The sequence below is a fragment of the Erpetoichthys calabaricus genome, chromosome 6 (assembly GCF_900747795.2).
Source record: "Erpetoichthys calabaricus chromosome 6, fErpCal1.3, whole genome shotgun sequence".
In the NCBI taxonomy this organism is placed as follows: Eukaryota; Metazoa; Chordata; class Cladistia; order Polypteriformes; family Polypteridae; genus Erpetoichthys; species Erpetoichthys calabaricus.
In genome coordinates this window covers 127,273,552-127,286,909 of record NC_041399.2, presented here as the reverse complement: position 1 = coordinate 127,286,909, position 13,358 = coordinate 127,273,552, and the positions used below count along the sequence as shown (strand labels likewise).

The window sequence follows — 13,358 nt, the reverse complement described above, 5'->3', positions numbered from 1 at the left end:
ATGATCAGAATATTCCTGCTTCACAAATAACTGATGTCTGTTTTTATTGTAAAACTGACAAAACCACACACACGCACGTACACACACACAACACACACACACTCAAAGTCACAAATCGTAGGTCGCACACACAACTGATTAAGTGTATCTGTCACGGGCGATCATTTTTTTCACCTAATAAAACTTTAGTTCGTCAAAGATAGAAAGCAGCAAGGTGATTTCTATTATTCCTTATTGGCAGCATTTCATTTAATATAATGATATAAAAAATCATATAAAATGGTATAGAATCTGCGTCGTAGACTTATTTTTTGTCATATTTCTTCAAAGAAGTCTTTAATTAGTTTGCTTAAAAAAATCTTACGCCACACCTGTGAACCGTTGAAAATCGCTGATCTTAATCAATCAATATATATTTGAACCGGTGCTCTAAAATATCTGTGCCTCGTAGAATTCAGTGTCCCTTCTCTTAGGAGCACTGAGATGTGATTGCTGCGGAACTCCTCTTGTTCGCGTGCCTTTGCGCGCCGCTTGTCTTTTGTTTTAATGCATGCTCTGTGCAAAATGCTGTCATATCTTGTTATTAAACATGCACGCGCAGTGATGTCCTGATGTCTGCGTTCTAAGGCTGAAAGTATATTAAACGCTATTGACGTTTTACCAAGGTGCTCTGTGATTGAGGGCAGACAGTAAACTTTGTTAAAATGATATCGAAAAATACCAGTCGTCAGTTGTATTTTCAGTCGTTTTGCCGTGTTTACTGTTCTGTTACCAAAAAATTCTTCAACGGGGCTCATCAACAAAGAAACGTGCATAGTAAGATTTAGTAAAATATCAGTAATAATAATACATTGCTCGACACCCAGTAACACTTTACAGACATTTAAAAGACTGCTCGTTAAAATAAATGTAGCAATCCATTGTCATGCTATAAGTGATAGCTTGCTCTTAAACATTTGCACAGGTGGTTTTTCCAGGGGATAAAAAAGGAAAAAAAAAATCCATGGGAAAGGCTTTGTTGTTCAACTCAAATTTCACCTCCGCCATGTGAGTCATTAAAACTATTGGAATGAAAACGCTTGTCTCATCCACATGGTCGGGACGCTCATTTCCATGGCTGCTGCAGAGCCGTAAAATGTGTGTCCTCTGACTGCTGATTAAAAAATGAACACTATATATGAATGGAAGAGAAGGTCTGTGATACGGTTTTGCATATTTGCAGTTGGAGATCCACAAAGGGAGAAAAAAAACGAATCACGTATCATAAAAAGTTTTATTCCTGAGCTTTCAACCCCTGTCAGGGGTCTTCATCAGAGGATAATGCTTAGACTTACAAGAATCAAAGGCAATATATAGCAACACATTCAGTGGGGGGTGGGTGGAGGTGACTAAGTCAGTATGATCAAAGGGGGGGGGGTGGTGTATCGTTTAATTAAAGTGCATATGTCCTTCTTAAGTTGGCATATGCTGGGTTTATGTCCAAGTGTCTGTTGATGGCATTTTCATCTGATAGCCAAGACTCGGCCAACTCTCTGGCGCTTTTTGTACTGGCCTTAAATTTTACTTTTACGTTGTCCCAGTTGAATGTGTGTCCTGTCGATTTAGTATGTGCATATATCAAAGAGAGCGCGTCCTTTCATATATATATATATATATATATATATATATATATATATATACACACACACATATATATATAATCTGTATGTGTATATATATGTGTGTATATATATGTGTATGTATGTGTGTGTGTGTGTGTATATATATAATATATATCTGTATATGAATGGAAGAGAAATATATATATATATATATATATATAGCAAAATACCCGCGCTTCGCAGCAGAGAAGTAGTGTGTTATATGTGTATATGTATATATATATGACAGCAACACTTATAACAATGACAACACAATTACATTGACAATCATGTTACGTTATTTTTAAAATGTTTCCTTTACTTTTTCATAACCTTTTTAACACACTACTTCTCCGCTGCGAAGCGCGGGTATTTTGCTAGTATATATATATACATACATATACACACATACATGCAGTTTCAATAACATAGAAATCAATATAAACAACATTAAGATCATTATCATATGAGTATATGAAGTAATATATAAGAAGCACATTTCATATAAATATAAATTATTAAACAGTAAAATCTTCTTCTGTAATGTGCTACCGTGGCTATTCGTTTGTCTGTCCAGGATTTTAAATCACCTGTACCTCGCAAACCGTTTCACCTATTGACTTGAAATCTGGTACACATATAGAACGTCACGTCTACTATCCGCTTTATGGGTGATGATTGTATTACTCTTTTTATCCATCCATCCATCCATTTTCCAACCCGCTGAATCCGAACATAGGGTCACGGGGGTCTGCTGGAGACAATCCCAGCCAACACAGGGTACAAGGCAGGAAACAATCCTGGGTTTTTATCTTTATTTTATTTTATTGTAGAATCAACTCCTATCTGCGCACACCAGGGCGGCCGTGGGCGGATGCGTATGGTGTATTCACTCCACGTTATCGTGCATTGCGCTGTCACTGGTATTTTGATAAAAGAATTTGAACAACATATAAGAAGCGTATAAATTATTAAACAGTAAAACATTAACATTTAAGAAGTAAAGTTACATTAAGTACTACTGCAGTGCCTTCGGGTATACCTCATTTTTTGTTTGCTCATTACATGCTTAAATGTATACATTTTTTGGTGCACCTACCCGAGAACATGCGACATATAACCGAGCGTTGGAGAAGCATGGATTTTAAACACGCGTTGAGTTCATCTGCTGGTCTCCCTCGTGAAATAACTGGTAATGTTTGACTAAAATCTACAGCGAGTAAAACGACATTACCTCCTATTTTTTTTTTACGATCTCTGAGATCTTGCTTTTTTCGGTTCAAGGCTTCATAAGCTCTCTTATGTTCTATGGTGTACTTATCCCAAGCCATCATCTTTGAATGTTGCAAGACTTTTGCCTTGTATGTAGATCAGGGTAATTGCATTCATTGCATTCCTAGTCTGAATCACAATCCGATTGTATGGGTGGTTACCTGGCACTGTAGGGTTGCTACCCGTCCTTTAAAATACGGAATCGTCCCGTATTTGAGAATGAAATTGCGCGTCCCGTTTTGAATCAATACGGGACGGAATTTGTCCCGTATTTTTTTTATCATTTTTTTTAAAGCAGCGTCTCATGCAAATCATCCCACACGCATTTTATGAAGATGCCTCCTTTCCTACTTTTGATTGGGTAATACTTGATGCCATCGTTAGTTTGATTGGTCTTTTTAAGTATCCAGTGAGGAGGGCGGGTCTTTTAAGTAGAGTCTGCAAACTGTTGGCACTGGGATGTGGCACCCGCTGCAGTATGCGTCCCTTATTTTTTTGTATTAAAAGTGGTAACCCTACCTGGCAGGTAACACTTATGTTTGGTCATGAAGTCGTCTAAAATCAGCCACGTGCCCACTTTTAATTGTGAGAAGCAGATATATATAGCCAAATTCTCGCGCTTCACTGCGGCGAAGTACTGCTTTTAATTTTTTAAGAAGAAAGTAAAACCTTTTTAAACGGATCGAAAATATACCAATAACAATTTGTTAAGGATCTGTTTTTTTGTGAACCTCGCTTTTCACAGCTGTCCCGCTACGGCGTGTGTTTCGTTTATTTGACAGTATGTAGATCGTGGTAATTAAATTCATGGCATTCGTTTTTTGAATCACAATCTGACTGTATGGATGGTTACCTGCCAGGTTACGCTTGTGGTTGATCAGGAAGTCGCCTTACATCCGCCACGTGCCCTCTTTCTGTTCCCAGAAGCTGATCATAGAATGGTTTTAATAGTTTACTTTCAAATAATGCAAAGAGTATGCGACACGTGTTTCTCCTTAATTCTGGGCTCATCAGGCATACACACTCACTGCATCCCCTCTCGAGAATCGAATATCGTCAGCGCCAGAGTTGAAGCCCCAAACGTTGCGGTCAGCAAGTCGGCTAACATCCGCCATGTGCCGTCTTTCAGTTGCGAGAGGCAGATCATAGAATGGTTGAAACTGTTGCCCCTAACGGTGCGTTACGGCGTGTGGTTCGTTTATACCTCGTGTCTTCTCATTAAACTTTTATCTCGCGAATATGTTATTGCAATCCGCAGCGGGAGCGTTTCTATAAACTTAATTTAAACTTACATTTTACACCGTGCTTTGTTTCCCTTATGAACATGCTTGTATGCTTCACTCGCTCCCTTCTCAATTGTTTAATGAATTTTTTGTTCTTCGCTGTTTGCGGCTCCTCCTTCATTTGTCCCTACTGCGTTCTCAGTCTTTTCATGTGATTACGTGGGAGGCGTGATGACGTGACACTCAACTCCTCCTCCCACGGCCATCGAGCTGCCGTCCATTACAGTATATTGTGAAAAAAAAGGTTCCAGTTATGACCATTATGCGTTGAATTTCGAAATGAAACCTGCCTAACTTTTGTAAGTAAGCTGTAAGGAATCAGCCTGCCACATTTCAGCCTTCCACCTACACGGGAAGTTGCAGAATTAGTGATGAGTCAGTCAGTCAGTGAGTCAGTGAGGGCTTTGCCTTTTATTAGTATAGATCAACCCTACTAATCTCTGATTCCTTCTCAGGCATATAAAATTTGTAGACAGAATTTTTCCACCCGCAAGATATCAAAAATCAGAAAATAGTTTCTTACAAGTGTGATCATGAAAACATTGGGGCTTAGGAAGAACAGGGCTCTTAGGCTTGAACCAGTGTGCAGACACCACTTACACGCATTGAGGGAAACAAAGAAAAACAAGCATGTAGTGTCAAAGGGTAGTGAGACTTGAATAGCTCGTGCATAAGAACATTAAACCCTTAATGAGCAGAGTAAAAACAGGTAATTCGAGTGTGGACAGCCACAAAATGATAGAAACAGGATCTGAGATTAGGAGCGATATGTACATTTTTTAAACCTGCTTATCTAGAGCAGGATTGCAGGAAACCTGAAGCCTATCCTAGCTGCTTTGGATTGTGGTATAGCGGGTCCACAGCTCCCGTTTAAAAAGGCCAGTTTTAATAAATAATCACCGTACTCGCGGCTTAGCAAGGGGGCGTGGTGGTGTGTGGCCGAAGCGGTTCCTGAGGAGTTCGTGGCGTGGGCGTTTCTCAGCTACGTGCACAGGTGAGAGGCGGTCCACATCCATAATTGTTCCCAGGAGGTGCTGATCGCTGCAACTACCACGTTCCCTTCATAAATAGAAGTGCGAGTCGGCTAAAGAGAGAGAAGAAAGGAAAGAAAGAAACGGAGGTTGCAGGAAGAAAGCAGGAAGCAAGGGAGAGAGAGAGAGAAAGCCGGTGCGGGAGAGCGAGTGAGTGAAGGCTCGCGTGCAGCTGAACAAGGAGCCTGGGTGTTGGGCCAGCACCTGGGGAGTAGTTGTAGTGGTCGCTCCTGCTGAGTTAATAGCGAAGAGTGGGAGTGACCGGAAGGCAGATGACTCTCCACATAAGGCCGCGGAAGGCAGCGGGAGTCGGAACTTGGGGTGTGTATTCCCCAGCGTGGGTGCCCTGGTTGCTGTGGAACCCAAGTCGCTGTATGGATGAGCCTACCGGAGCCAGGGGTCGGTGAGGTGATCCGATCAGCTGAAGCAGGTAGAGAGAAGGTCATCTGCAGGTAGGACGACTCCCCTATTGAGAAGCCCAAACGGGAGAAGCAGGGGAGTTGCCAGAGGAAAGAAGACACCGGGCTGTTTTGGTTTTAAAAGATTGCTTCCTGCGTTATTTAACGTCGTCGTTTTAAAGATTTTTTCTAATGGATTTTAACCTCCACTTTTCACTATTGTTTTATGGATTACTAGGGGGGCTTCGCCCCCTGCTCGCTTCGCTCGCCAAACCCCTGTGTTTGGTTTTCCGGATACACACTTTTAAGATTTTTTTTTCTTTGAATTGTTGCTATTTCATTAGTTTCACTTTTATTTCAGAACTTCTGTAAAAACAATATTTGTAATCTTGCGAGTCCCAATATGCTGAATCTTAATGAGGTCAAGACAGGTTTCTCTCTTTGGAATTTCAGCACAGACAAAACGATCTATATCATCAGCAGTTAATAATTTTTTTTTAAAAAGTAAAATAGTAAGTAGAGTTCTGCATTGGACTTCTGTCTGTAAAGTCGTGCTATTTTCCTCTCACAGTTCCAAAAGTACATGGGGTTACCAAGGTGATACCCCAGCTTTTGTCTAGGTTTTTGTACAAGGGCTAGACAGAACGTTTTTGACTCCTGGGGTTAATGTAGCTTTTTAAATAAGCAGACAGATAAATATATATACACTAACAAAGTAACCAATAAATGCATGTGCGGTAAACTCCGTTTTTGAAATTCTCAAGATTCTTTATTTGTCACATGCATAGTTATACAGGACAACACGCAGTGAAATGCATCCTGATCCGCTTATCAAAAACTGTAAAGTTAGAATATCAGATTAACAAAAAGTCATAGATTGAAAGATAACAGTATAGTAGAACATAATAAATAAGTAAAATTATGTGAATAAAGTAGAATTAAGTGTTAAGGTGCAATAGTGTAGTAGTTATTGTGCAAAACCAAAGTTAGACTGGTGCATAGTTATATGAGGTAGTTTGTTTGTTTGCACTACTGCGATCTTTTTTTTTTTTATTTTTTCTATTTTTCTACTTTCATATCCTTTAACTTTCTCCACATGTGTATAGCTCATTTTTTTTTTTTTTTTTTTTTTTTTTGAGCCTTTCTAATTTCACTGGTTTCATAGTCTCTAACCTGCCCTGCATGTGTTTAGCACCAACGTTTGTAAACGTCTTTATGAAGTTCTACTTTGTCATTTTCCTCATTGTCTTTTAATTCTGAACCGTACAGTACAATACATAGCACAGAATAAATCCTCAATACAGTATAAAAATAAAAATTCTATAAGTACGGAGTAGAATTTCACATTAGATGATATCACATAATATGATTTGGATTTGTTTTAAGTCCTGGAGACCTCATTCATCAAGCTGCCTCCCCCATTTTGCCATTCCACATCTGAAATAGCGCTAATCCAATGAAAGGACCCCTCATTCCCACGTCCCCATTCATCAGGGATGACTTTACCTTAGGCAGGCAATCTACAATTTAAAGAGATTGCTATTTTCTTGTGAATTGTTACATATGTATTATTTTCACTTTTACTTTAAAAACTTTTGTAAAAACAATACTTGACCTTTGTTTTCGGCCACGTGCGTGGTTACATCTCTTTCTTCCCAGACATATAATACTGCTCGTGTTGTGAAGTGTGTTGCGGCTGAACGTACGCTAAGGATATGCCTTTGGATCATTTGCTGTCTTTTTGCTGCTTGCTAGCTGCCTCTTCTGCCTGTAGCATATCACTGTTTTAAGAGCTGGGAACCAGAGTTATTATAGTTTTGACTTTTTTTTGCTAGTTTTTATTTTTATATTACTTCAGGTCTTAATTTTAGTTTTAATTTAGTTTTAGTTAGCCTTCATGCCATATTTTTAGTTTTAGTTTAGTTTTTATTTTACAAAGTCATTTTTTATTTTTATTTTTTATATATATTAGTTTCAGTTTTAGTTTTAGTAATTATAGTATGTTTAAAGCAATTTTGTGGAGGTTAATTTTTTGTGCCACAATGAGAGAACTGTAGACTTAATAATTTTGGAAATAACATTTATTTAATGTCAGTAGAAACCTATAGGTATGTCCTGTTAAAAAACAAACAAAAATAAACCCAGATACTGAATTTGAACTGACTGTGGAACACACTGCAGTTTTGCATGCAAAATAGTAATCCTAATTTAAATGGTATAATTGAAACAAATGCTTCTTTCTCCTTTGCACAATTTACTAAAGCCCCACCATAACAGTGATACAAAACAGCCTGACTGATTCAATTATACATCTTTCTGTTAATTTTCAAGAAAACTCTGTGCTCTAGAGAAATGGTCATTCTGTTTCGCAATCCAGATGACAACTGTCCACAAACTGAAAATATGCGTTCAACAAATGCTTGTGAGGCCGGGGCACACACAAGGTCCAAAGCCACAGGGCTAAGTTTAGGATACACAGCCACCCTGGCTTGCCAGAACTGAAGAGGATTTCCAGTAAAATCCCCCCTGCCTAACCTCCTCCTGATATTTCTGCATTTCAAGTGGAGCACTTTCAGATGGCCTAGGCTGGTTTTCAGGGTTTAAGCTATTTATTTTATTAGCCAAGTACTTGTATTTCTGAAGGACTGTAATGTTTGCTGAAACGGCTACTGTTTGTGTAGACTCATCTTGTTGTGCTTCTATGGTGTGATTGTGTTTCGCTGCCTCGGTCAATACAAATAACTCTGCTGTTCTTTTCAAAGATATTAGTTCAGGAGACTGTAGGGTTAGAGAGACAGTTGGATCCATTAGACATGCGGCTGCAGGGACTGGATCAAATTAGTCACTAATGGGATCTAACAGACATGTAAAACGTTGGCGCAAACACTTGAGAAGAGCTTGTGCCAAATTTTTCTCTCCACTAGTTGACTGGAGATGTGCCTCCAGGTTTAGCAGGGAAGGTATCACCTCTGACAGAGACTGGCTATCTGTTTGAAGCTGATCTGTGTGCATGCCAAATGGCTCCAATACTTTAAGTTGGTTTTCCAACTTGGCCCAATCACTGGTCAACAGTGTATCTATCCCGAGTTCATCAAGAACCTCATTAAGTGTAGCTTTAGTTTCCAGAAGTCGCTTCAGCATGTCAAGTGTACTGTTCCACCGTGTGGGGCAGTCACGAATCAGTGTTCGGCCACACCTTTAGAAACAAACAGAGAATAATGTCATTGTAATGAAAAGGTAAGAAGTTTAAACAAAATAATCACTTATTCTTAGTGCATCATAGAATAAGTAAATGATAATTTTGGTCAAAGCCACTATTATTATTATTATTATTAGTCACTATTGGTGTGAATTTCCCCTTAAGATTAATAAAGTATCTATCTATTTATCTATCACCACTGTGGTTGCAGGATTTTGTTTTGTTCAGTTTCACAGTCAAAGAGTCATCTTACCTCTGTAACTGATCTCATTTAATAAGCTGGCCTCATTTTCTCTTCTCATATTCAGAAAAGCTTTAAAGTGTGATTTTTTTTTTTTTTAAATAAAATATTTAGAAATATTGGCTTTTTCTATAGTACAAATGGTCAATTCTTTGTGATTTTCCAATTAATTTGTTCTTTTTCTGTCTAGTTTAATCCCTTAATTGTACCATGATAATAAGCAGACACTGGGGCAAACAATGTTGAATGCTAAAAGCTGTCTGCCTGCCACAGCTTTTCCAACAATAGTAAATAATGGAATACATAACCAGAAAAACTGGAAATGAAAAATTATGACAATGATAAAATTCTTAAAAACCAAGATAAAAAGAAATTAAATTGTTACTGTGTACCATACTATGTACCAATGCCTGATGCAGTTTAATAACATTTTTCCAAACTTAGTTTTATAATTTGTATATGGACACCAAATCTGGACAATAACTGCTCAATTAGGCTAGGAGTTCAATTAAAAACAAAACATGGCTGTAATGAAAACCTGCAGTCACATGGCGTTCCCAGGATTGAGTTTGAGAACAATTTGTCTATGGGATTACTTACTAAATATATATATATATATATATATATATATATATATATATATATATATATATATTGTAACTCAGATTTTTTAGATAAAGACAAGCCTGTTGTCAAGTCAGTTAGTATTATAAAACAGGCTAAAGTCACACCTTTTAATCATTTGCTCATTTGCTACCGAAGATTTCCTGACAGAATGAATAAGGTTCCTGGCTTTGTTAACAGCAGAACTGGCTCCTGATTGTTTCATGGCATCTTTCAATGCAAGCTGAAGTGTGTGTGCCATACAAGGCATACGTTGAAACCTGGATATGTCTCCGTCTTCAAAGAAGTCTGTTGATTCTGTTAAGTAATCAAATAAATCACAGTTCAGCTTAATGTGTTTTAGGAAATGTTTTTTCTTGGTTCAATTTTGTCTTTTCTCCAATGTAGATTTTATGTATATTATTTATTACATGATATTTAATTTTATATATTTGTTTTTTTTCAGTCTTGTAAAAAACTTAAAGCTGCATTGAATCATTTGAAATAAATAATAGTTTTTATTATTTATTTTACACACAGCCTCCAGAATCATCTATTAGGGTGGAGTGGCGGCTCTGAGGCTAAGGATCTGCACTGGCAATCGGAAGGTTGCCGGTTCGAATCCCGTAAATGCCAATAGAGACTCTGCTCTGTTGGGCCCTTAAGCAAGGCCCTTAACCTGCAATTGCTGAGCGTTTTGAGTAGTGAGAAAAGCGCTATATAAATTCAAAGAATTATTATTATTATTATTAAGTTTAATCTATAAATATAACACTACAAAAGAAATAATTTTTAAATATGATAATTTATAACTATTTTACCAAGACTAATTAAAATGTAATGTGATGTATAAATGTGCTAATGTGTTATATTATTACAAAATATAACAGACTAGAGAGACAATGGATACATGTTGGATGGTTTGCTGACCATTTATCATACATGCCACAATCTTGCTGCCTGAAACAAAAAGTATCAAGCAGAATATACTGAGCTACTTAGCCAATATTTTTTAACTTACCTTGATCAGAGACGCTCATCTCTTCTTCCTCTATATCCGAGTCCGACTCAGATTCAGTTGAATCCAGCTCGATGAACTGCTGTGCAGAATATTCTCCTTGCCTCCGCTCTTTCCGTAGTATATCTATAGCTTTTACTATGTTTGCTCCATTGTCTGTCACTATAATCATAACCTTGTCTTCTGTTATGTCCCACTCATCGAGAGTACTGTCGATAGCGTTTGCCAAAGCTTGTCCCGTATGTGGGTGACATATGCGTCGTAAACTTAACAAAGCATGCTGTGCTTGGTTTGTTGGTGAATGATAAAAGCATGCAGAAATTCCCAAAAACGAAGCCATCAGACCCTTTTTACTCCATCCGTCTATACAAAGGGTTAGTTTCCGAGCTTGTTGGACCATTTCTTTGATACGCTGTGTTGCTGTATTCATTTTATGTACGATGAGCGCATTTATTCGTGCAGCATGTGGCATGCTAAATTTGGGATCAAGAGAGGAAACAAATTTTCTGAATGAAGGCAAGTCACACAGCCTAGTAGACATGCCAGTTTCAATAAACAAGTTTACTTGGGCGTCTTCACGTTTTTGGTGTTCAGCTGAGTTTGTTCCCCAATTTGCTGTCCTCTGCAAACACGATATTAATGTCTGCTGTCTTGTATGATGTGTACTAGAGGTTGCATGTATACTTAAATTGCACTCGCTTTTCAGCCTTTCTTTTTCTTTACCCAGAAATATCTCGTAGGCTAATTTGTGATAGCTATTTAGGTGCACTTTAAGGTTTGTTGGGTTTTTACCTTTAATCTGTACAGCACACAACGCACCCTGCTCCAACACTATGCACTTACTGTTGTTGCTTTCAGCATTATATTCGAAAAACTCCCATACGGCGCTGTGTCGTTTTCTTCCGGACATGTTGATCGCTGATACCCTCTGGTCAGATAAAGTTTATATACTGAATTTCACCACCTACAGGGCAGGACTGGAAGTTAATGAAAATGCAAAAATAGATTCTGCCGCGTTCTTTCAGACATGATCACGAAAACTAATTTTTTTTTTTAGAAATTATTTTATTTCACTTAGTCTTTTAAGCTACTGTAATCGTTCCGTATCGTTTTAGTTTTTCATCTCAGTTTTGTTATTTATTTTATTTCAGTTTACGAAAATGTTTTTTCATTAATAGTTTCAGTCTTCGTTTTCGTTTTAGTTTACGATTATTACCTTGCTGGGAACACATGATGCTTGCCTGCCAAAAGCAATCAAACAACTGCTAGCTTAGAGGTCTGTTGACTTGTTTTAAATGATGGCTGACTGCCTGGTCTTGCGTGACGTTGTAAAAGCAATACCTGTCTTTTATTACTGGCCCCTGGCGTGATTTAATTCTTTCTTGCAGGATGTATAACGCTGCTCGCGTTTTCTAAATTTGCACCTAGATTATTGTTTTTCTTTGTAGCATTTTTTTCTCTCCATCGCTTTTGGGTCTCTTTTCTCCACGCTTTTCTTTCTTCTTTGTTTAATCGTCGACGTTTCATTTCTACCCTATTCATTTCTACTGTATTGACCTTATACACTTTATATGCACTGAGAGCCCTGGAGCTGTGTGTGCTGCATGACTGCCTTTACACTACTGATTTGTTTTTTTGGATATTGCTTGTAAGTAGGGTGTGTCTTGCAAGATTCTCGTTCTATGTTCCCGTGAGACGCACCGTGGCAGGTCTCTTTCGTCTCGTGGGTCTTTAAATTATCTTTCGAGAAGATCACGTATCGTAGACTATCCGGACAGGGGACAGGATTTCTTTTTATAATAGAGAGGTTTATGTAATGAAGACTTTTTAGAAGGCACTGCACTTTATTTAATATGAACATTGTTTTTGTTGTTGTTTTAAATAAAAGCACTTTGCACTTTTTATACCATCCCCTTGCTCCATTGTTGTGTCTCACTGCGAGCTCATTGGTAACATTACCGACGGTGCAGGGTTCAAGGACTCCCGGACAGAAGATGGGAGCATGGAGTCGAACCCGCATCATCACATGGATACGAGGCAAAAAAAATCCCTGGTATACAATATATATGACATGGCTGATGTTAATAAGAAAAAGTATGATGTTTTAGTTTGAGGGAGAGAGAAATTGGGCAAATATTTTAAAATATAATTCTGCCACTGGATTTTTTTCACAGTATTAGGTATTTTGAGCTGTGAATGTAAAACTAAAAAGGATAAATTAATAACTACAGAATAAATATAAAAACACATTAGTATGTTCAGTTTTTCACCAGTTAGCAGACTCTCTTCACCTACTTACTTATACAATTGAACAATAAAGACATTACCAACTCAGGAATTTTACGTTTGTATCACTTCGTTCTTAAACGTCCTTTCTTAAAACAACAGTGATTGGTCAGAAACAATATGCTGATCGTATTTGTTGACCTAGTCAGTCACTGGATCAGTGCTGTTTTATTTTCAAAAAGGATTTCTCCTGTGCAAAGTGGCAGGTGAATAATTGTCAGCAAAATGCAGGCACCTGAGGAATAAACTGAAACATTACTCACTTGTGATTTTCCTGTCCATACAGTAAAAGTTTTGTTGATCAGCACATTCCGACTTCAGGGGTTTGAATTGCATCTTGATATACAAGAAGCGCAAAGAAATGCGGCAGCTCATCATAAAGACATC

At 37.9% G+C, this 13,358-nt stretch overlaps 2 protein-coding genes across 2 annotated transcripts in view; one reads left to right on the top strand and one right to left on the bottom strand.

Annotated features, from left to right (window-relative positions):
* The window catches only part of abcb8 (ATP-binding cassette, sub-family B (MDR/TAP), member 8), an 842,402-nt gene that overhangs the window by 529,604 nt on the left and 299,440 nt on the right, over positions 1 to 13,358 (top strand). The gene's annotated exons all lie outside the window — the stretch shown is intronic.
* On the bottom strand, positions 8,161 to 10,087 carry LOC127528373 (zinc finger BED domain-containing protein 4-like). Its single transcript, XM_051928908.1, has 2 exons — positions 9,796 to 10,087; positions 8,161 to 8,820 (listed from the first exon to the last, which is right to left on the bottom strand). The coding sequence occupies exons 1-2, from the start codon at positions 9,936 to 9,938 to the stop codon at positions 8,463 to 8,465; spliced, it is 501 nt and encodes a 166-aa protein (XP_051784868.1). The 5' UTR covers positions 9,939 to 10,087; the 3' UTR covers positions 8,161 to 8,462.

Bases quoted from the DNA above. Each gene is read 5' to 3' on its own strand.
- LOC127528373 (XM_051928908.1), bottom strand. From the start codon at position 9,938: ATGCCTTGTATGGCACACACACTTCAGCTTGCATTGAAAGATGCCATG. The intron at 8,821-9,795 runs GTGTGACTTTAG...TTGTTTCTAAAG, and splicing joins AATGAGCAAATGATTAAAAG to GTGTGGCCGAACACTGATTC.